We start from the raw sequence: 24755 nt of genomic DNA on the forward strand, positions 1-24755 counted from the left end.
AAAACTTAAAGATTATCTATAAACTATTTTCTTATAATCCCTACTTAATGGAAGGAGCCACTTATTTAAATACAATAGGAAAGCCAAACTATTCTCTAATTTTGAATATATTACACTAAAGTTTTAGGAATTAGAAGTGGCCACATCAAGTGCTTTGATTAAGTAATATGCCTACTACAGAGCCTGGCATGTCGTAAGTGAAATGCAGCAGTTCCCAATCTTTTTGGCACCAGGGACCAATATTCCTTTGAGAATCTAATGCCTGATCTGAGGTGGAGCTGAAGCGGTGATGCTAGCACTGGGGAGCAGCTGCAAATACAGATGAAATTTTGTTTGCTTGCCCACCAGTCACCTCCTGCTGTGTGGCCAGGTCCCTAACAGGCCACAGACCATAGGAGTCCACAACCTAGAGTTGGGTGCCTTAGAAATATAGGACTCAGAAAATTTGTATTGAGTTTTAATCTTTGGATTAATAGCATAATATAGTTGATTAAGGAAAACAGTGGGTATACATTCAGTGATTAATGGTAGCTGAGGCAGAACAGAAAAATGCTAAAATAATAACAGTACTAACAATAAGAAACTCAATTCATTCCATTAATTCAACAGAAGATTATTGTGAAAGATAATAGAAAAAAATTTGCTATCCCATTCTATTAATTTTTACCTTTTGGACAATCTTTTAGGTTCTGTTTACTCAGAGTTTCTAGGAACTCTAAAACAGACTTTTAATGATTCAAAACCACTGAATTTGTATGTAATAATTTTTAAGGAATTCATTGTAAAATATCAGTTTATGGGGAAGGATTTGATTCAATGAAGAATGGTTACAAGAGGCTATTTTTGAAATTTTAACTAAGTAAAATAAGTTTATTTTAAAATTATGTTTTGTCATGAATCTTTTCTAATATCTGTAAATTTCTTATAATTGTTTTATTAATTAATTTATAATACATCTTGTTTAAATTCCTAATAAACATTCTTAAGGAATCCTAATAAACATAAGTAACTTATGTTTATTTATGAGATGACATCAACATTAAATACTAGTCTTCTATTTGGCTAATTTGAATTATTCATTTATTTCCCATACTTAAGATTAGAAAGCTTATTGTTCAAAGAAGTGAAATGATATTTGGATTTTTTTAACAACAGTATGGGAAACTCAAGGTCATTCTTTATTTCCTAGAAGAAGACATATAAATAGCTTCAATTCTGAAAATAGAGCTACTAAAACACACTGAATTTAAGTAACTATGTCAAAGTAAAACTTAGTAACATTGAGTTGCGGGACTTGAACTCTTATTGGCACTTAACACCCTGCATGTAATAGGCTCTTAATATATGGTTCTTCTATTGAAATGAACAAAATTGAATTCAGTATCCTGAATTTTTAACCATGGTATTAAACCATGTTACTTTTTTAGCAAGTTTTCAGTGATTGTGATTTGTCTTCTGAAATTCTTTAGGATAACATTTATTCTGATTGCCGCTGTCAAATGATGTCATTCTCATGCTTTTTTATCAAGTACTTCCATTCCATATGACATACAGATCACTTGGTGTGCACAGGGCTCAAATCCTTCCTAATAACTATTTAAGAGAATTAAGTTATCCTATTAGACATATATTTAAAGTAGACAAAATACCCATACTGTTGAGACAGGTAGAATTGCAATACAATAATGCAAACTCTGTGAAGTATTACCTCACTGTTGATATGAGAGATAGATGGTCAAGGAAACAGTGAATTTGGCTTGTAAATGATAAGGGCATTAGTGTTAATACCTGGGAAGAGAGGAGGGAAGGAAGCTGACTTGCTCTGTGCCTCTATAAGGCAAGGACAGTACCTATACGTTAGCTCATTTAATTTAGTCATCATAATTTAAATCTCTGTGTCCTTTTTTTATATTTTACAGAAAAAGAAATTGAATTAATTTAAATACTGTTAAGATTATGCAGCTAACAGGAGAATGCTTAAAGAATGGGATTCAGATCATTCTGACTGCCATGTGCCTACTCAGTTCACTTCGCTATACTATTAGAGAGTACCTGTTTTCCCCACTAAATAAAATACAAATTCCTTCATACAGAAATATGAAAAAGTTTAAAAAACAAATTTGAAATTCTCAAAGGTAAAAAAACTCAAGAAGTTACTTATTTAACTTTGAGAAACACAGTTCGTAAGTAATATAATATATCCTCTCAACTGAAAATTTGGCCTTTGTAAGTTCATTTTGTGGTCGTATCTAAAAATTAAGATTTATCTCATGTGCTCTATTTAAAACATTCAGAAGTCACTGACTATAATTGTTTAACTTAGTAATATTTGGACTGTCTATATCCCATTACTTCTTTAAGAGTACTAAGCCTGGCTGTCCCATTTCAGTTCTTCATGGTACAACCCAAAAAGGCTTAAAGTATGCTATTCTTAACAGGTCCAAGCTGATTTTCTTCTTCCTATGTAATCCTTGTGCCTTATAACAAACTAATCATAAATACATGGGCGAAGAATTGGTCTTCCTACTCACTTATACAAATTATATATGTACTTATAACTAACAAAATAATCATGCTTTATGTATGGACAAATCCTTGTAGCTCATAAATATTTGTATGTATACTAATTAATAACAGGGAAAGGAAAGTAATTTGATAGCAAAAATTTGAAATTACTTAAGCAGCTTTAAAGAAAATGCAGTGAGTCAATTGAATTTATCAAGGAAAACTATTCTGTGACGTTAGGAATTTTTCCTTTTCTTTTTAAATTAAATAAGTTTTATAAATTCATTCATATTTACATTCTATTTTCTTCCAAATTTCATATTTAGATGAGTAACCTTTATTTGTAACATAACATTAATGCTTTCTTCAAACTTGTATACTTGCTTTTTTGTGTTCTTCAGAGCCAAGAAAATGATGAGCTAAGAGATGCCCATGAAAAACGCAAGGAAAGGCTACAGATGTTACAGACCAACTACAGAGCAGTAAAAGAGCAATTAAAACAGTGGGAAGAAGGCAGTGGCATGTGAGTTACATAGCTCATAAAGACATTCTCCTAAATATTAAATGGAATGAAGTAGCATCATATAGGTGTTTTAATGGCTTTTGTTTGATTTTAAATAAATTATTTGGTAGTCAAATCTTTATTGTGAATTTTTAAAGAGAGAATATAATAAATGAAAACAGAAAGATGCTAGCAGTAACTATAGATTTTCCTATCATTTGCAGAAATCATTAGCATAGGTAATTATAAATTCTCGTATACATTTTTATATCAGTAGAGTAGCTTAATAAAAGTATATAACTTAAAGCAAAAATAGTTAACAGTCACCTGATTGGAAATCTACTTTGGATAAATACTGGTGTTATAATTTTTATAACTCAAAAACTAAGTTTTAATTGAAAGACAAGAGAAATATGAAATTCACATACATAGTTAGATATCTTAAAAATATTTCAACCTAGTATGCAACTTGAAAATCTTTACTATCCACCAGTTTATTCTGCAGCTTGTCTGAATGAATTGGCGGTCTCAGTTCAATTGCTTTTGAACAGGTGTTCAGATCTTGGTTAGTTGTAAGTGGCTCCCCTGTTAACAGTATCAGCAGAGGGCAAAGGACTGAATGAGTACAGAAAATCTACCACCCTCTTATCTTTTGAGATGGATCCTTTAGGGCAGTGTTGATGATACACCTTGGTCTGTTCTATAGAGGAATACTGTTTCTAAATTGGCCAGTACAGCACTTTTATAAAATAAAAATGAAGAGTGTGTTTTATGTACAGAGAATGAAAACATAAAGGGCATTTGGCATGTTTTGTAGGTAATTGTCACATCTAATTTTTTTCACTGAAGATTGGAAAATGTTTCATATCACTTGTCAGTAAAGCAGTGATAAAACAATTTGTCCTGTATTTAGACTATACTCACCTAACTTTTTAGTATTCACTAGAACTGTGAAAACTACTTTCTGATGTATTCACTGCTGATAGCTTGTTTTAATATAGAACAAATATACCACATTCATATTAGTTGGTAGCAAATTCTAGATGAGTTGGTTGCTTATAGTCTTTTTTAGAAACCATGACAGTCCTATACTGTATGATTTAATACTAGTAGAATGAATGAGAGAAATGGAATATCATGTATCTGCTTAAGCTTTCCTTCCATAGTAGCAGCTTAGCTTTTTAGGAAATTATAAGATTTTAAATTCTATGTACTTAAGTTTTAGGAAATTCATTCCATAAGTAATGATCTTAAATTAGAAATTTGGGCATAGATATTTTTTAATTTTAGGGAATCTGTGAACGAATTTTTATTATACTTCGAACATATTAAGGAAGAAAGCAACTTCATTTTAAATATAGGACTGAAATCAGAAAAATAAAGAGAGCAGATCTCCAACAACTTCGACAAGAAGATTCTGATGCTGTATGGAATGAACTGGCCTATTTCAGAAGGGAAAACCAGGAGCTAATGATTCAGAAGTGAGTTTCTTTTTTAACAATATGGACTTAGATAAACATTTGGGAGAAAATTTTTGTGGCTTAAAGGCCATGAGAGAAATATCTTATAAAATTTGGAAATGAAATAATCTTTTTTTTTTGCCAATAAAATTAAAAGAAAAAAGGACTAGCTTTTTAAAATATATATTTATAATGCAATAACAAGTTGCACATTTGCTAGCTCTAGCTGAAACTGTATAATATGATCTAGGGATTGTGTTAATTAATGTGGCTCTCATCTGTTGGAGGTGTCGTTCTTCATTAGCTTGTATTTTAGACACTGCCGTGCTTCATTTTTGGAATGAGGTGGAGAGGGGATAACCTAGCCAGCCATCCTTGTTTGATCTCCTAGATACATACGCAATGCAGAATGCCTGAGCTCTCTTGGTTCCCTGCCCTGTCCTGCTAATCCCAGCTGAGCTCATTATGGTGTAGCCTTGCTGCTACTCTTGGAGCCAGAGCTGTCCAAGCTAATTACTGGTAGCAGCAGAACTGCCTGTTAAGGGTCTGGTATGGATCTGCTAACATGGTCCTTGGTAGTGACCTGCAAAAGACACGAGGGAATTGCTTGCTTTCTAGCTGTGCACTGCCTGTCCTTTGGGCTTAATGCTGATCCCTCTGCATAGGTCTTTTAGCTGCCCTAAGTATAAAACTTGATGAAGGATACCCATATTTTAGAAAACATACAGTTTGCTTCCTTGATCTTATAATTTACGGGCTATTATATTTAGCTTGCTAAAAAGCAAGCGCTTTTTTTGAAACAAATAGGAGATAGACCAACATAATTAGCCTCTTTTTCTACTTAACTATTTCTTCATTTAGAGTTAATTTTTGACACTCATACCATGTAATTTTTTGAAAGGCCGGATATCTTTTACTTATTAGAATTTAGTATTATGTGGTATAATGTAATTAAATATCATTAAATTTTCTTAGTTATAAATCAAAATTATATTCTACATGCTATATGACAACACATGTAACTTTAGAGTACCACCTTTTGCATGCAATGATAAACTTTTGAGGAAATCATCATGTTAATTTTCCTCTTAAAGTTTACTACACTCTATTAGTGGTAAATGTTTGATACTGGTAATAAACTCTCATATCTTGAAAATTATTTTATGGATTTGTCCCAGAAGTATTCCCTGATAATTTTAATAGCTTTATTGAGATATGAGTCATAAGCCATATAATTCACCATATAAAGTGAACAATTCAATAGCTTTCAGTATATTTGAAGAGTTGTGCATTTTTAGAACATTTTCATCAAAACCTCTCACACCTAACACCAATTAACTGCACCTTCCAATCCTTCCACCTACCATTTTCAGCCCTAGGTAACTACTAATTTACTTTCCGTGTCCATAGATTTGCCTATTCTAGACATTTCATTTAAATGGAATTATACAATATGTGTTCCTTTGTGACTAGCTTCTTTCAATTGGCATAATGTTTTCATAAGGTTTATCCATGTTGTAGTATATATCAATACTTTAATAATCTTTAACATTCTTTTTATCTACATAAACAAAAGTTAATTTTGGACAAAATGAGTTAGGTGAGGAGAACTAATCTAATTGCAATGTCTAATTTATGCAAAAAAATATCAAGAAGAGATTAGCTAAGTGGAGATTTTTTAAATTCATTAATGAAATTGAACTAAAGAAAAATTATAACTCCTTTTAAGAGAGTTAGGGAACCGTTAGAATCCTGGTCTGTTTACTCGGCTGTGTGTATACATGTACTTTAAATTAAATGCTAAGAGCCATTACTAAAGATGTGGAACTCTCTGCCCCTCTGAAATCTGTTTAAATTTATTAATGTGATAGCCATTTGTAAAGATAATTCTTAATTCAGTTAAAGTAGTGAAGTTTGGGTAAATAACCTTAAAGAATGCTAAATAATTGATATAAACTTTAAACCATATAATAATATTTTTGGAGGGAGAGTTATTTTGTGAAACATTTATCAGTTAACAGCTGTGTTTGAGCTACTGTGTGACAGGCAATCTACTAGGTGAATTAAATGAGAACATCAGACTTTCTACTCTAGGAAGCTTCCTTGGAATTGTGTTCTGTATTAAATGTTCTAATGAAATATGTTAAAAATAGAAATAAAAATATCATGGTGAAACAATAAGACTTACAAAATATCAATCTTTTATTCATTGAGGTTTGTTTATTAATGACAGATTTTTTACTTTAAAAAATTTATGTCTAACGGCCATGCCACCTTGAACAAGCCCTATCCCGTCTGATCTCGGAAGCTAAGCAGGGTTGGGCCTGGTTAGTACTTGAATGGGAGACCACTTAGGAAGACCAGGTGCTGTAGACGTAAAAAATAAAAGATAAAGGACTGGTGCTGTAAGCATAAAAAATTTAAAAAAGAGATTGTAAGCCGACAAGTTCCTTGCAATCTGTGAGGTCAACCAAGGGTTGCCTCGCCTAAAAAAAAAAAATTATATATAGTACATTGAGTTTTTAGCATACAGTTTTATGAGTTATAACACATACAGTGTTACATCTATATCTCTATTCTCTATTTATCATCTATCACCTATCTAGTACAATAGTTTAAAGTCACTACTGCCACTATCAAGATATAAATTAGTTCCATTAACTCAAAACATTCTCTTGTTCTGCCCCTTTATAGTCAAATCCTCTACCATCCCTAATACTTGCCAGTCACTGATTGTTCTTTCTTGCTATAGCTTTGCCTTTTTTTCAGAATGTCATATGCATGAGATCATACAAGCTTTAACTTTTCGAGATTGGTTTCTTTTACTCAGCAAAATGCCTTTGAGATTTATTGTGTTGATTCATTCAATTTGTTCCTTTTAATTGCTAAGTGGTATTCTGTTGTATCAATGTGCCACAGTTTGTTTATTCATCACTGAAGAACTTTTGCGCCTTTGTTTTTTTTGCAATTATGAATAGAACTGCTGTATGCAGTTTTTGTATGAGCGTAACTTTTTGATTTTTTAAGGTAAATACCTAGGAGTTGCATTATTAGGTCGTATGTATAACTCTGTGAGAAGCTCCCAAAGTGTTTTCCGGAGTGGATTTAGTATTTTTCCTTCCCACCAGGAATGCATGTGAGTCAAGTTGCTCCACATCCTTGGCATCACTTAGCGTTGTCATTTTTTAGACCATTTTAGTAGGTGTGCATTGCTATCTCATTGTGATATTAATTTGCATTTCCCTAAGGTGAATGGTATCAATAATTTTTTACAAGCTTATTTGCTGTCTTTATATCTTCTTTGATGAATGTCTTCAAATCATTTGCCCATTAAAATAATTGATTGGTTAGTAAACCAATTAAACAATAATTGTTCTCTATAAAATCTTTATACAAGTTCTTAATCCAATGTGCGATTTGCAAATATTTTCTTTCACTCTATAGATTACCTTTTTATTCTCTTAACAATGTCTTTTGCATGGCAAAAGTTTTAATTTTGAAGTCCAATTTATTTTTTTATCTTCTAATAACTATCTTCCAGATCTGAGATCACAAGTATTTTATTCCATGTTTTCTTCTAAAAGTTTTATATTTAGCTCTGTGATTCATGTCGAGCTAATATTTGTGCAAGTTATGAGTTAAAGGTTGAAGTTTATGTCTTTTGCAAATGTATGTTAATAGTATCAACATCATTTTTGAAAAGACTTCTTTCTCCAATAAATTGCCTTTGTAACTGTCAAATATATCAACTGACTATATTTCTGTGGGTCTATTTCAAGACTTTATTTTCTTCCATTAATCTGAGTACCTAAGCTTTTGTGAACACCACACTGTTTTAATTACTATAGCTTTCTAAGAAGTCTTAAACTTAGTGTGAGTCAAACAGCTTTATTCTTTTTCAAAATCGTTATGGCTTTTCTAGTCCCTTTGCTTTTTCATGTAAGTCTTAGCTACAAAAAAAGATAAAAAAAAATATAGCTACAGCTACCAAAGTCATGTAGAAATCTTGATTGAAATTGTGTTAAATCTATAGATCAGTTTGGAGAAAACGGACACATTAACTATGTTAAGTCTTCTATTCCATGAATATGGCATGTCTCTTAATTAATTAATTAATTAATATTTAATTTTTAATTTTTTTTCAGGCGAGGCAACCCTTGGTTGACCTCATAGATTGCAAGGACCTTGTCAACTTACAATCCCTTATTTTTTATTTTTTTATTTTTTACAGTACCTGGTCTTCCTAAGTGGTCTCTCATCCAAGTGCTAACCAGGCCCGACCCTGCTTAGCTTCTGAGATCAGACGGTATTGGGCTTATTCAGGGTAGCAGGGCTGTAGACCTCTTAATTTATTGATATTTCTTTTATCAGTGTTTTAGTTTTAGCATGCAGATTCTATATGTCTAATCTTTTTGTTAGATTTGTGCCAAAGTATTTAAATTTTAGAGCTATTATAATGGTATTGTATATTTAATTTTGGTTTCTAATTATATATTGCGAGTGTATAGAAATAAGTTACATTTTTCCATGCTGACATTATATCTTACATTATTGATATTTTAGGGCTAAGTCTGCCATGTTATTATTTATTTTGTTTGTTTCCTCTGTTTCCCTTTGCCTTCCTTCCTGTGTGTTACTTGAATGTTTTTTTTAGAATTACCTCTTAATTTCTCTATAGTGTTTTGGAGTATATCTTTTTGAATTAGTTTTTTCGTGTTTACTCTAAGGGCTATATGTACATAACTTATGACAGTCTACTGGTATCAGCATTTTACCACTTTCAGAGGAATGTAGAAACCTTACTACTATATATGTCCCTTTATACTCCCCCCTTTATTATATAACTGTCATAAATATTTTCTCTAAATACATTTAAAAACTCATTAGATATTGTTATAATTTTTACTTCAACTGTCAAACATAATTTTAAAACTTTGAAAGAGGGATAGCCTATAGTTTTACTGATAAATATATTAGAGATATTTTTATTCTTTCCTTCTGACCTTTTATTCTTTACTTCTGACCTTCCAAATTTTCTTTTACCATTTTTTTTTTCTGTTTGAAAAATTTACCTTTAGACCTTTTTTTAGGGTAGGTTGGCAAGCAACAAATTCTCTTAAGTTTTCTTCTTTCTATAATGTCTTCATTTTGCCTTCATTCCTGAAGGATATTTTCACTGGATAGAGAATTCTGGGTTAGCAATTTTTGTTGTTAGCACTTTGAAAATTCGCCACTTCCTTCTGGTCTCCATGATTACTGATGGAAATTATACTGCTATTTGAATCATTGTTCTTCTAAAGGTAATGCATCATACTCTCTAGCTGCTTTTAATCATTTTTCCTTTTTCTTTTCACATGTTTGATTGTGATATGTCTTGGCATGGATTTCTTTGGGTTTATCCTGTTTGGATTTCTTTGGGTTTATCCTGTTTGGAATTCTATAAGTTTGAATCTCTAGATTTGTACTTTTGTCAGATTTGGAAAATTTTGGTCATTATTTCTTCAAATACTTTTCTCAGCCCCATATTTTTCTCTCCTTCTGGGACTCTATTCTTATGAATATTAGATCATTTAATATTGTCCTACAGCTCCCTGAGGCTCTGTTCACTTTATTTTTCATATTTTATCTCTCTTATTGAAATTGGGTAATTTCTATTATCTGTTTGCAAGATCACTGGTTCTTTCCTCTTAAATTGTCATTACTGCTATTGAGCCTATGCAGTGTGATTTTTATTTTGGTTTTATAATTTTCAATTCTAAGATTTACATTTGATTTTTCTTTATGTCTCTTATTTATTTGCTGAGATTCTTTTGTTTGTTTCAACATCATTCATAATTGTTCATTGGAACATTTTAATCATGGCTACTTTAAAATCCTGTCAAATAATTTTAACTTATGCATTATCTTGGTGGCGGCATTTCTTAATTATGATTTCTCTTTCAAGTTGGGATTTTCTTTGTTCTTGGTATGATGAGTGATTTTCAGTTGCCTACTAGACATTTGGAGTATTGTTTCGAGACTCTTGGTCTTATTTAAATCTTTTATATTAACAGACCTCTGATGATATCATGTCTGAGAGAGAGGGTCACATCATTACTGCCAGGAAGGCGTGGGATTCTTAGCTCCTAACTTCGTCCCTGCTGACATTGCATTAAAGGTGGTGCAAAGGAGTGCTTCATTACCACTTGATCTTGGTGGAAGTCCAAGCTTCTCACTTGGCCTTCATTGACAGTGAGAGCAAGGCTGTTTCCTTTTTTTTTCTCCAGTGGTGGTTATCATCAACGAGATTCTGTCCTGCTAGTCTGCCCCATTCCCAGTTCTTTGGCTAAAGAGAGAAGACAAGACTGTTCTTGAGACTTTTTTGTTTGTGTCCATTGGCATTTCTGGGTTGTAGGTTTCTTCAGTACCTAGTTTGAGATATTTAAGAGGAAAGAAAAAGCTAGGGAACCTATCACGAGTTGTTACTTTACTCGAAACCTATCACGAGTTGTTCCTCTACTCGAAAAATCCTGATCGTATTTTTTTCTTCACCCTGCCTTTCAGAGTCTTATGTTTGTTTTATATATTATATTTCAGGGTTTTTATATTTAATTAGTGGGAGGAATAGGGATAAATACATCTATTCCTTCTTGTCAGGAATCAGAAATTTCAACTTGTTTTTCTGTGGACTGGGAAGTCTTATTTTTGTGTCATACATTAATTAGGATCTAGTTTAATACTTAGCCCTGACGTTTTAAGGAGTAAAATTTACCTCTATTTATGCAAGAATAACTATATTTTAAATTTAAAGCTAGAACACATAAAAAAGATGTACTACTAAAAATACTTTTAAACTAAATTTGAAAAGTACTTCCAAATCTAATCTTAAAAGTTGAATGAACTTTTCAAGATCCTAATAAAAATGGTATGTGGCAACTCTAAGCTTATAAAATATGATTTAAAAAAATGATCCTACCAAGTTATAGTGTATCTACCATTGAGTATGGTCAGAAGTATTTGTTGCTGCTATAGTTTGAAGACTTATGAGAGTTGCATGGAATAGAGTTCCTATAATAATTCATTTGGGTGTATAAAATATATCTAATCATTATATCATAATGATAGTTTAACAAAAAGACCAAGAACGTAACAATCTTCAATGAACTGATAAATTGGCTTATTCCTTCAATATTCATTTAACACATATTTATGTATTTATTCATCTACTTATTTAGTCAATATTTAAACAATATAATTTAGAGCCAGGCACTAAGTTAGGGACTGAATATACAGAGATGTACTGAAGAGTCATAATTTTAAACAATAATGTTTATTTTAGGGGTACCTTCCATGTACTGGCGAGGTAAAACCACTCTTTGGGATGCTAGATAAAAGAGGCAAGGAAAACTTTCAGAAATGCTAGTAGGCTCACTCAGCTTTTTCATTTAGTTGAGGATATTGCCTTACTGACACTAAATTAGATTTGTGAACTAACAAAGTCATGTTAACATTCTCCTAAATAAAAACATTACTGTAAAAACATTTCTTTTTTTCTTTTTCTTTTTCTTTTTTCTTTTAAGCAAGATAACCCTTGATTGACCTCACAGATTGCAAGGATCTTGTCAGCTTACAATCTCTTATTTTTTTTTACTTTTTACACCTACAGCACCTGGTCTCCCTGAGTGGTCTCCCATCCAAGTACTAACCAGGCCCAACCCTGCTTAGCTTCCGAGATCAGATGGGATTGGACTTGTTCAGGGTAGCATGGCTGTAGACTATAAAAGCATTTCTGTACGTTCTTTCTGACTAATGATGTAAAACTATAAAAAGGATGCCATAGAGTATCAAGCAATCAAGCATTTCTTATACAGTATCTGGCATGTCCTTGCTAGGAACCCTAGAAGAGAAAGGAAGTTATGCTGATATTTATTATATGTTTTCTATATCCTTGGCTAAATAAACCAGGAGCTTGCATTGGGTAGGTAATTTTGGTCTTCTTATCCTAATTTATAACCTATATAAAATTTTGCACCTGGACACTCTGCTAAGGCGCAGAGAAACAGAAATCATATGCCACACTTTTCATTAGGACCTCGCAACACAGCAGGAAAAACAGGCAAAAGTGTAGTAAGATCAATAGTAAGGGAATAGTAGTGGCATAAATTAGGGAAAATGGCATTATGATTGTTCATTTGCTCAAAACAGAAACCTAAGGGATTATAACAGATTTTTTCCTCTATCTGACCTTCTAACAGTCTACACCAAGTCTTAATGATTCTACATCACAATTATCTCTAGAATAGGTCTGTTTCTTTCTTATTATCAGTGCCCTTATCCAAATTACCACATCGTCCCTCGCCAACTAGAATAAACTTGTAAACACCTCCCTACATCCACTATTATCCCCTTGGATCCACTTTTCCCCAGTGCTGCAGTGATCTTTTAAAATACAAAACTGAGCATATCTCTCCCCTGTTGAAATGGAATTATCTTTCCATTGCTCTTAAAATCTAAATTTTTTATATAACACACTTGAATATCTTACCATTTCTGCTTCACTTTTGTTTCTTAACTGAAAATAAGTATGAGAATGGAAAATATTCACAAAAATTACTGATGTTTTTCCTACTTGATGCTGAGAATCCTGGTTAATGAATTTGTCAATGAAGGCAGTTAGAGTTGGGGTCAGTGGTTAAGGGTTTAGAATTCATAATTAAAAACTTCAATTTTATTTTGTAGAAGTAAGGAATTTTAGCCCATATATCATAACTAGTTAAAGTCTTCTTTATTTCAATGATCTTTGATAATTTTTCTTTAATGGTAAAATGTAAACATATTATATAAATCAATGGCATAGCTCAGAATATAGTACTTGCTTCTCTCTTGGGTTAAATGTTGAATATATATAGGCCATAATTTCAAAGGCTATTTTATAAAATTCAATAATAATTGCTTAAGGAACTAAAATAAAAATATTATGGTAGAAAAGTTCAGCTGTATTTTTACTTCTTCAAAGCAAGACTCCCTATCTTCTTAAGCAAGAATTTTTTTCATATATAAAAGTGAAAATTTTAGGAACTGCATTTCTCCAACATGCGTTGGAAATAAAATTCTTAGGAAAAAAATGTCTGCTAATCCTGACATATTTTGAAAATAAATGTATTTTTGATAACAACAATGTACAAATTACATAATAGTTTTATTTTAAAGCATACAATTCAGTAGCATTTAGTGCATTTGTGGTGTTGGGTAGCCATGGTCTTTATCTAATCCAAAGCATTTTTATCAGCCCCAGAAGAGACTCCATACCTAATAAGAAATTATTCCCCATATCCCCATTTCTCTTTTCTACCAGCTCCTTGGAACCACTAATCTGCTCTCTCCCCTACAGATTTACCTGTTCTGAATATTTCATATAAACAGAATCATACAAAATGTGACCTTTTATGTCTGGCTTCTTTCACTTAGTGTAATGTTTTCAAGCTTCATCCATATTGTAGTATGTATCAGTACTTCATTCCTTTTTGCGGCTGAATAGCATTGTGTGTATTACCACAATTTATGTATTCATTGATGGACATTTGGGTTTCTTCTACTTTTTGGCCATTGTAAATTGTGCTACTATATGAACAATTGTGTATAAGCACTTGTTTGAGCAGAATTTCTGAGTTATATGGTCTATGTTTAACTTTTTGAGGAACTGCCATAGTGTCTGTATCATTTTACATTCCCACCAGCAATCTACAAAAGAAAGGTTCTACTTTCCCCACATCCTTGTCAACAATTGTTATTATTATTATTTTTTCTTTCCTTCTCTTTCTCTCTCTCTTCTTTTTTGATTTGCATATTCTTTTTATTAGGCATTTGTAAATATTTTCTCCCATTCTGTAGGTTGTCTCTTTCTTTTCATGATAGAGTCCTTGGATGTACAAAAGTTTTTAATTTCGGTGAAATCTAATTTATATATTTTTTCTTTTGTTGTTTATGCTTTTGGTGTCACATCTATATAGCCATTGCCAAGTCCAAGGTCATAAAGATTTACCCCCATGTTTTCTTCTGTTTTATAGTTTTAGCTCATGTTTAGATCTTGGGTTCATTTTTAGTTATTTTTTTGTATGCTGTGAAGTAGGTCAACTTTATTCTTTTGCATGTGAATATCCAGTTATTCCAGATATTATTTTTTATAACTTTGACAGTCTATATGGTCTACATGTAAGAGTTAATGAGATGAATTAATAAGATGAAAATTTAAAGATGTTTGTCCTTGAGAAATCAATACAACATGGAACAGCACACGCTATAAGCCCAAGTGCAAAGGAGAATTTAAGTTCTGGGATATTAATGTAATCAGGAGTTGTACAAGTTATCAAGGTCCATTGAAAGGCAATGGATTTCAAGGCTATGTGACAACAGGTTTTGAATCTCAGTTACTTTATGATTGAGAACCAGGGACAAATTATTCATCTAGTAAGATTAGAGCTTTCATAAGTAAACTCATCTATTAAGTGTTCCTCAGTAGGAGTGAGAAGTTTCGGAACGAGATTAGCATAAAACCTAATTCATTGCTGATTTAGAGCCCCAAAGCCTAGGGTCCCTTATATCCCTCTTTTCTGTCTCTAGAATTCTTCAGAACATGATGAACTTAAGAACCATCGATAGGCATTAAGAATTCATTCAAGATACTATTAACATACTGAGGCCTGGAAGCAAGTAAACATTATAGCTAAGTAAATGCTATATGTTAAAAAGCCTTTTAAATTATGGAGATTTAAAATATTAGTTACATATAACTAAATCTGTGGGACTCTGTATTGTTTGTGCTTTCATTCACTAATTCAATAACTATGCTGGGTATTGGAAGTAAAATATCGAGCAAAACACATATGGCTCCAGGCTTCACAGGGCTTCAGGTTACTTGAGAACACAAATAATAATCAATAAGCATACAAATATATAATTACAAACTTTGATTAATATGAAGATAAAACTCTTCCATGCCTTTCCATGTTTGTGTTTCCCTCATTCTTTCCATTCCATTCCCCGCCTCCATCTTTCCTGCTATTCTATCCGACTAAAATATAGAAATGGTTTATACTTTTGTTTGCTGTATAATCAATCTAAATTGTCGGAGATGTGTTTTTTATCGTGGTAAAATATACATAACCTAAAATTTCCCATTGTAACCATTTTTAGGTGTACAGTTCAGTGCCATTAAATATATTCACATGGTTTTACTACTGGTAAAACAATCAGTTACTACCATCAGTCTCCAGAACATTTTCATCTTCTCAAATTGAAACCATTAATAGTAACTTCTCATTCTCTTTTTCTCTCAGCCTTTGTCTCTTTCTCCTTTCTGTGTCTATGAATATGCCTTTTCTAGGTACCTAATATAAGTGGAATCATACAATAGTTTTCTTTTTGTGTCTGGTTTATTTCATTTGTCATAATATTTTCAAGGTTTTTCTGTGTTGTAGCATGTGCTAGAATTTTTTTCCTTTTTAAGATGGAACAATTTTACACTGTATATAAAAACCACATTTTGTTTATCCATTTATCTATTGTTTGATATTTGGGTTGTTTCCACATTTGAGCTATTATACTTATGTTGTATTGTCATTGTACTTTGCTGTATGGTTAACAAGATTGTGAGCTAAGAAAAAGAACATTTTGTGTCCATTGGCAGATATTTTATTGGAGTAAATGGAAAAAATATTTTGAAGTTTTATTTTTTAACTCGAGACTAACTTGATGTTGCTACCTTAAATTGCTTTTTGTTACATTTAAAACTATATATATATGTATACACATATATACATATATATATATATACATATGTATACATATATATATATATACATACATATAGTATTTATTTTTGATGTCATATGTCTTAGTCTGTTCAGGCTACTATAATATAATAGCACAGACTGGATAACTTATGAACAACAGAAATTTATTTCTCACAGTTCTGAATGCTGGAATTCTGAGATTAGGGTGCCCTCATGATCAGGTGAGGGCCTTATTCCAGCTTGCAGATTTCTTGTCTTATCCTCACATGACCAATGAGGCAACGGAGCTCTCTGGGGTCTCTTATAAGGACACTAATCCTATTCATGATGGCTCCACTGTCATAAGCTAAGCACCTCTGAAAAGTTCCACCTCCTTTCTTTGGGGCTTAGAATTTCAACAAGAATTATAGGGGCATATAAACATTTAGATCCTAACATCATACATATAGTATTATTAATTTAATTGCTGCCTTCATTTGTTTTCATACATCTGTGGCACTATATGTATATGTTTTAAATTGCTTAAAGGATAACATAGTATTTACTTAAGGAATTACATAGTAAATTTTAAGTATTGAATAATCCTCTGATTTTTCTTTAAAACGTTAGCAGAGTTACTTTCTTGTATTTAGTGTGTTTTGTAACACCAAATAACGCAGTCTATCTTAACGCATTTTTTCTTTAGAGAAAATAATTTTATCAAGGATGTTGAGTTTGAACTTCTGAATTGAATGCTAATGACCACATATAAATATAAAAATTTATTTTAAATGATATAGGCAACTAATACAAAGTATTTATTTATTCTAAAAACTACTTCAGATTTCAGAATAGTTTTGTTTTCAGTGTAGATCAGTTGCTTCTTAATGTTCATAAGAAATATACTATCATATATTATCAATGTAGAAATGTAGGCAAAATTATCTTCAAATATAAAAAAGCATTTAATTTGGGGATATCTTTTCTCAATATTTGTAATTCCATCTATAGAATATATAAATGCGTGAGAGAAAAATTTTACTCAAATAGATTCTTAGAAATATTTTAAATAAAGTGAACTAAGACATATTAATAAGAATATTGCGGTATTTTTGTAATAGTGAAGAATTAGAAACAATCTAAATGACCATTAGTAGTTGATGTAAGTGCAGTGTGGTATATTAATATAATGAGATACTATATATGGTATTTAACATGAATAAATTAGACCTACATTTATCAAAATGGAAATGCTTTAAAAATAAAAGTTGAGTTAAAGGAACGAAGTTGAATTATGGTATACACGCTATAACATATTCTGGAAAAATATAGTATTTTTAATCATAGAACTACTGTATTTTGTAGATATATATATGTGTGCACATACATGCACACATATTCACAAAAATATAATTATATGTAGCTATACAAACATGTATAGTATTAAAACATGAAACAGAAATATACATACAAAATTAAAGATACTGATAATTTCTGGAGAGGGAAGAAAATGTAATATTATATGGGGTACAACTACTTACAGATCATTTTATTTTTTCACAAAAATAAAAGTTATGAATGTTAGTGTTTTTAACTCTAGATGATTGGTATATTAATGTTGCTTATACTATTCTCCATACTTTTTTTAATGTTGAAACATTTTGGGTTTTTTTATAAGTATGTACTCAAAGACCCAGTAATTACACTTCTAGTTAAAAACACTAAAGCGATCTTGCATATAGGCACATATACAAGGATGTTCACTATAGCATTGTTTTTAATTATGAAAAACTGGAAACAACCAAAATATTAGATGATATAACTGTATGCTTAAAGTCCTAAGAACTTCAATTTTTAAAAAACAATTATAATTAGTAGAATATTTTATGTTATACTGTACACAAAAGTCAATTGTAGATGGGCTACAGACCTAAATGTGAAGGATAAAATAGTAAAACTTTTAGAGGGAAACAAAGAACATCTTTTTGTTTTTACAGTAGGTAAAGGTTTCTTAAACTGGATTTAAAGAGGACTAAATATAAATTAAAAATTGACAAACTGCACTATATTAAAATCAAGAACTTCTGTTCACTGAAAGATACTATTAAGTAAATTAAAAGGTAACTTTCAGAGTGAAAAAAGACATTGCAGTACATATGTCCAGCAAAGGACTAGCATTCAGAATATATGAAGAATTCCTATGAATAAACAAGAAAAGGACATGCAACCCAATAGAAACATGAGTAAAATGCTTAAACAGATATTTCACAGAAGAGCACATCCAAATGTCCAATACATATAATAAAAAAGTGAGCAGCTTGATTTGTCTTCTTTTTCTGTGTGTTTTTTTTTAAGTTGGAAGCTTAAATCATTGTAGATCCTTCTTCTTTTCTAATATAAGAATATAATGCTGTACGTGTCCATATAAGCACTGCTTTAGTACCTCACAAATTTTGAAATGTTGTGTTTTAATTTTTTGCAAGTTCAAAATATTTTCTAATTTCTCTTGGAGCCTTCATTGAGAAAAAAAAGTACTTAAAACTAGGTTCTTTAATTTCAAACATTTGGAAAATTTCCAGACAGCTTTCTGGTAATGATTTCTAATTTAATGATACTGTGGTCATAGAAGATACTCTGCATGATTTAGATATTTTAAATTTTACTGAGCATTGTTTATGGTCCAGCCCGTGGTTTTATCTTGGTAAAAATTCCATAGCACTTGAAAAGAATGTGCATCTTGTCGTTATTGGGTGGAGTATTTTATAAATGTCTGTTAGGTCAAATATTTTCATAGCGCATTTCAAATATTCCATGTTCTTACTGATCTCTACCCACTTTTTCCATTGATTACTGAGAGAGGTATGTTAAAAAAAAAAAAACTCAGTTTGAACATTTTCAGTTTTGTTTTTTTTTAACACCTTGTTAGTACAGGTTTAGAGTATCCTTTACCAGAGGCTTGCTTATCTTTCTTTACTCATTAGAATGACCCTTTTGAGTTCTTTGTTGAATACCCCTTGCGTTCAACAAAGATTCTCCTCTTTAGTTGGTCACAATTCAAATGTCTCCCAGAACCGTGTGAGGTCTTGGAATAGTTTCCTTTATAGCTCTGGTTTGTAAAGCTTAGTTTGACTCAAGAACAAGGTGGCCCCTAATATTTGTAAATATGTCTTATTAGAAGTAGGGATTGTGTGAGTTCTTCCTAAAAAGAACAAGCTGTAAGTGTAAATACCTTTAAAGAAGAAAGAAAGAAAATTTCCAACAACTGTAGCCTTGTGTTCTACTGGGTTAGTGATTTGAGACCCAAAGAAATGGAAATTGAGATGAGCTACGTCTGTTTTTTCTTTGTGGGGCCATTCTGAAATTCTTTAGTTAATTGATTTTTCTTTGCTAGCTGATTGATTTTAAAATTGTCTTTTTTTCTCTGGAGTCCTGCAGTTTTCCTATGTTTCTAAGTGTGAGTATAGTTTTACTTATTCTGTTTGAAATTTTTGATAACTTTCTTAATCTGTTAACTCATACTTTTCATCAGTCTTCAATCTTTAGTAATTGTATTTTAAATATTCTCTTCCTCCTCCCAGCCCCACCAAATTTTCTCAATTCCGTACTCAATTCTAATAGAATAATTTCTATTAGATGCTTTCTGGGCTTCTTATTCCATTCTAATTCATATATTGTTACTATTTTTCTTCTCTTTATTTCTTTGTGTTGTCTTTCATTTTACCAATTTTCAAAAACTTTGTCTATGTGTTAATTAACCCATCTATTGAGTTTTAAATTTCAATTATTAATTTATTATTAATTTTAGTTATTTTATTTAGCATTTTTATATGTTATTTGGTTGTCTTATTTGTCTTCTCTTGTTTCATAAATCCCTGTTCTTTTAAATATGTGTTTATCACCTCTTTTTCTTTCTTTTTCAATATTTAAAAAACTCTAATTTAATAAAAATTCATTTTGAATTGTTCTGTTACCTCTATTTCCTTGTGCATTCTCCCATTCTAGGAGTAGTAATATGTAGACTGTCATTTATAGCTTTGAACTTATTTATATGTTTATTCTTCTCTGCAAACTCGACTTCTTCTTTGAGAATGATTTTCGGTGGTGGTATTTCTCCTTTCTTTTAGTTGTGGAAGCCTCTCTTTAGTGGATAAGTATGTCCTCCTGAATTTATCAGTGTACACTGGCAGTAAACCAGGTTTTGCAATATTATCGATTTGTTAGGTCTCTGCAAATATATATGGCTCGATTTTGAAGCCAGGCTTAGGATTCTGATTTCACATGGTTGATTTTTATCCCACCCTCAGATTGGGGCAGGAAATCTCTTTTTAATAGAATTTTAATCAGATAAGCTCTGATATTTGGGTTTTCATTTAGCAATTTTTTGTCTCCTAGCTTTATGCAGTTAGCCCAACTTTGTCTCTTAGCCATGAAGGGCCTTGAGCATAAACTTCTATCCATACTCAGATCTCAAGGTCTGAGGTCTCCATGGACAGTACTTGATCCAGGTCTTTTGCCACTGTAGCTCAATTCCATTTTACTAGTAAGGATTCTTTATCTTTACTTGGCATCTAGAAATTTACTATCTTTGCTTTCAGTGCTATGTATTACATTTTTTTATTATTGTTCTACATAGCATATCTGTGTGTATTATTGTTCTGCATAGCACATCTGTGTGTCATATAGTCTGTTTAAAGTATTTAGCATGTTTATTTAGATAAAGTTAAAAATCACTTAAAATATTTTACTCTTCAAATCCGTATTAAAATTCAGTTTTAATTGTTAAGATTTATTAATATATTTTTGCTTTTATTTTACTACTGTCTAATTCATATGTTTTTAAATAACCTTGCTACCTGTGTTTGTTTGCTACATCATTTCTTAAAATAATTATTTATTGCTTTAACTTTCATAGGATGAATCTTCAAGAAGAATTGGATAAACTTAAAGTGCATATATCTATTGATAAAGCAACAATACAAGAATTGAATACATGTATAGCAGAGAAAAGAGAAGGTAAATTATTTGTAAGAATAAATATTTAATGCAGACATTTTTTAATTATCTAGTTCTTGATATTTTATTTTAATTCCTTCTAAGAGTCTTGCCTTTGTTCTCCCTCTTTCCACTACTTTACTCATTGATATCTCATTAACATTTTCACCTGTTGTGAGAAAATCAAATAGAACACCAGAAAGTCAGCTTTATAATTTATTAAAAATTCTAGAAAGCTGTTTCATAAGAAAAGGTAATTTATTTTTATTATTCATTGATGAAGTTTTACTAGTTATGTTTGTTTAAAGTTTTATAGATATTATAGAGTTATTGAGCTCAATGTCAATAATGCATTTATATTTTTGTTTGACATACATTTTTCTGGAAAAATCATTTAGTTTTCATTGATTGTCCTAAAATCAGAATCTTAGAATTAGAAGGAAACTTGGGGATCTATAAACCTGCAACCTGCCTGACCAGTAGCCTAAAAATGTTCAGTATGAACGAATATATCTGTTCCAATTGCAAGGTTATTCTTTTGTTGAAATCAGGATAACTATATTTACTATACAACTTCAGTCCATACTTCAGTACCTTATTAGAAAAAGGTCAATAAGGTTGATTTGACTGGATTTGTTTTCATTTACTTAACCTTGTTAAAGCTTAATTGTTACCATTATACTTTTTAGGTGTCCACGATTTATACTTAATGATTAACTTAATTTATACTTAATTTATACTTAATAATTAAGTTTTCATATACCACTCATCTGAAACTGTTGTTGTTTCAATTGTTCTTACTTAGGTTACTGATGAATTGTCAAGAACAATATTTGAAGCCCTCTGTTTTACACCATTGATTTATGTTATATTTCAGGCTTACTCCTTAATTAGCTTCTGAAACACTGATTTTCCCCTGTTTTACCTTCTACTTCTCTTTCTTGTGTCTTCTTAGTCTCTTCCACTGGGACTTCTTTCAGTTTTTTTCCTTAACTATAGGGATTCTCTAAAACTTTATCCTTGGTTTACCTTTTTAACATAACTTTGTTGTTTTTGGAAAAATCATTCTACTTAAAAATATTCAAACAATAAGAAAGAATAAAAAGAAGAAAGCAAAAACTCCTAACTCACAAACATACAAAAATAATCAGAATTTCAGAATTAATTATCAAATCAAAAATCTTTTCATACTAATAAACAAAGAAGCCCAGATAGAGAAATTGTGTGAAAAGAAAATCATAACATATGCTATTAAAAAAGAAATTTACATAATTCTTATTTAGAGCTAACCAAATGAAAAGAAACAGATGTAAAAGTAAAGGAACTACTAAACTTTAGATAAATGTTTCATTTTTCAAGAGTATTAATTTCTGAAAGTTTCCACTAAGATTAAAAAGTTCCAAAATTATTATAGATGGAATTTTTAAAGTATATATTTTTAAAGTATATATTTCAATTTCAGGGCATATTAAAAATTAACATTTTGCCATGCAAGATGAGAATACCATCAATTTTATAGAACATTTCACTTGTTTCTCCCACATCTTGAGTTTTGTTTATTAAATTACTTCTTAATTTTATCAAAGTCTACGACTTTACATATTGTAGCAATGACTTCCTAGTTTCAAACACTTATTTCTATACAGGCATACCTTAGAAATATTGTGGATTCAGTTTCAGGTCGCCATGCTAAATAGAATATCTCAATAAAGCTAGTCACTCAAGTTTTTTGGTTATTTAGTACCTATAAAAGTTATGTTTATATTATACTATAGTCGGCTAAGTATGCAATAGCATTATGTCTAATAGAACAATGCACATACTTTAATTAAAAAGTATTTCTTGCTAAAAACTGCTCATCATCATCTAAGCCTTTAATTAATTGTAGTCTTTTTTTCTGGTGGAGGGCCTTGCCTTGATGCTGATGAAAACACAGTATCTGTCAAGTGCAATCAAATGAAGCAAAATAAAATCGGTGTCTGAATATAATGATTTCAATATTCATCACATTTTCTAAAAGACATGGCCTTTCTGTTTATGCATTCTTTATTTTGATTTATTCCTTGGTTAGCTATATAATTGAAAGTATGTTGTTGTTTTTTTTCAAGAAGTAATCAAAATAGCCATATATAACAAGAGCTTACATATTTAAGAATATATTTCCACATTTTTTATAGTCAAGGGATAAATTGGCTGGGTATAATTTTATTGGGTCATACTTTTCCCCCCCTAAGAACTTTCTAAGGATTACTCATTTTTGGAACACGGAGTTGCTGTGGAGGCGTATTATGGAGAAGTGTCTGATTCCCTCTCCCTCTGGAACCTTACTCCTTGCTTTGGATGTGATTTGCTTTTGCTATGTGGATGTTTGAGTTTTTACATTTTTCAATTTGATGTTCCAAAATTTAAATAGAATATGTCCTGACATACTTTGTTCTAAATTGTATTCTTTTGGATTATCTATATAATTTATTATTTTTCAATTAAGATCTTCCTTCATTTCAAGGAAATTTTTCTTGTATATATTTTTGCATGTGTTTTCTGTTTCATTTTTTTATACTCTAATGTTAGATTATTTCTTGTCTGGCCTTCATATCTATTTTATTCTAATTTAATCTTTTGTCTTTTTCTTCTGCAATCAGTTGATTGTCAGTTTTCTTTCATAAGTAATTCAATTTTTAGCCATATGTATTCTTTTCTTTGTTTTTTTCTAATATTTCTCTTAGATCTACAATGATGTTTTTTGGCTCTCAATTTATTGCCTTAACTCTTCAAGTTACCACTTCGTTTCCTTTGGATGCCTTATTATCTCTTTTATGAGCTAATATTTTATTAAATTCAAGGTTTTGGTACATTCTTTGCTTGCTTAAATTGTGTTTTCTTCTAGACTGGATTTTAAATCTGTATTTAGTGAAATGTTCTCATCAGCCCACCTAAGAGAGATTGTTTCCTGGTTGAAGGGGTGATTCCAAGGATTCAAATTATTGTCTGTGTTTAGTCTGGAGTCTTAGATGTAACTAGCCCTGAAGGTTCTTGTTTTCCTCTACTGAGAACCACTTCCGCTGCTCTTCATGCCTTTCTATAGACCCAGACTTATATTTGGTATTATGCTGTAATGCTTATCTTTTTTCGACTATACATGTCTTTTTATTTATTTATTTTTTACTCTGCTGAAGAATGTTTATCCTTTTAGGTAGATCTTTCTTTGTATTGTTTACTCACATGCATGTGCTGATCAAAACTTAGCTAAAGACTCAGGGGGGACCCTCTGTAGATCTGTAAAGCTCTTTCTGTCTCTGAGCAGATCTCTTCTACCTGGCACTTTCCCTGCAAATTCTCTCTTCCTTGGACTTAGTGGAATCTGGGATCTGTCTCTTCAATTTAGGAAGATTACCAGACTCCACTTAGCTTCTACCATTTCTGTACCATGGGCCAGAAACTCTTAGTAGGCAGTAAGCTAGAGCAATCATAGAGCTCACTTCATTTGTTTGCCCTGTCTCAGGGATGACTACCTTATATTGTCTTACACCCAGTGTCTGAAAACCA

At 31.1% G+C, this 24755-nt stretch overlaps 1 protein-coding gene and 2 pseudogenes across 6 annotated transcripts in view; 2 read left to right on the forward strand and 1 right to left on the reverse strand.

Annotated features, from left to right (window-relative positions):
• The window catches only part of CNTLN (centlein), a 269734-nt gene that overhangs the window by 138278 nt on the left and 106701 nt on the right, over positions 1-24755 (forward strand). For all 6 annotated transcript variants that reach the window (XM_023533714.1, XM_011365337.2, XM_023533712.1 and 3 more), the window contains exons 11-13: positions 2907-3028; positions 4369-4488; positions 21130-21230. In XM_023533714.1, coding sequence (XP_023389482.1) covers positions 2907-3028; positions 4369-4488; positions 21130-21230 — 343 coding nt within the window. The remainder of the gene's footprint in view (positions 1-2906; positions 3029-4368; positions 4489-21129; positions 21231-24755) is intronic.
• LOC111743224 lies at positions 6725-6842 on the forward strand (annotated as a pseudogene).
• Positions 12104-12222, reverse strand: LOC111743228 (annotated as a pseudogene).

This window comes from Pteropus vampyrus, unplaced genomic scaffold, assembly GCF_000151845.1.
Source record: "Pteropus vampyrus isolate Shadow unplaced genomic scaffold, Pvam_2.0 Scaffold109, whole genome shotgun sequence".
Taxonomy (NCBI): domain Eukaryota; kingdom Metazoa; phylum Chordata; class Mammalia; order Chiroptera; family Pteropodidae; genus Pteropus; species Pteropus vampyrus.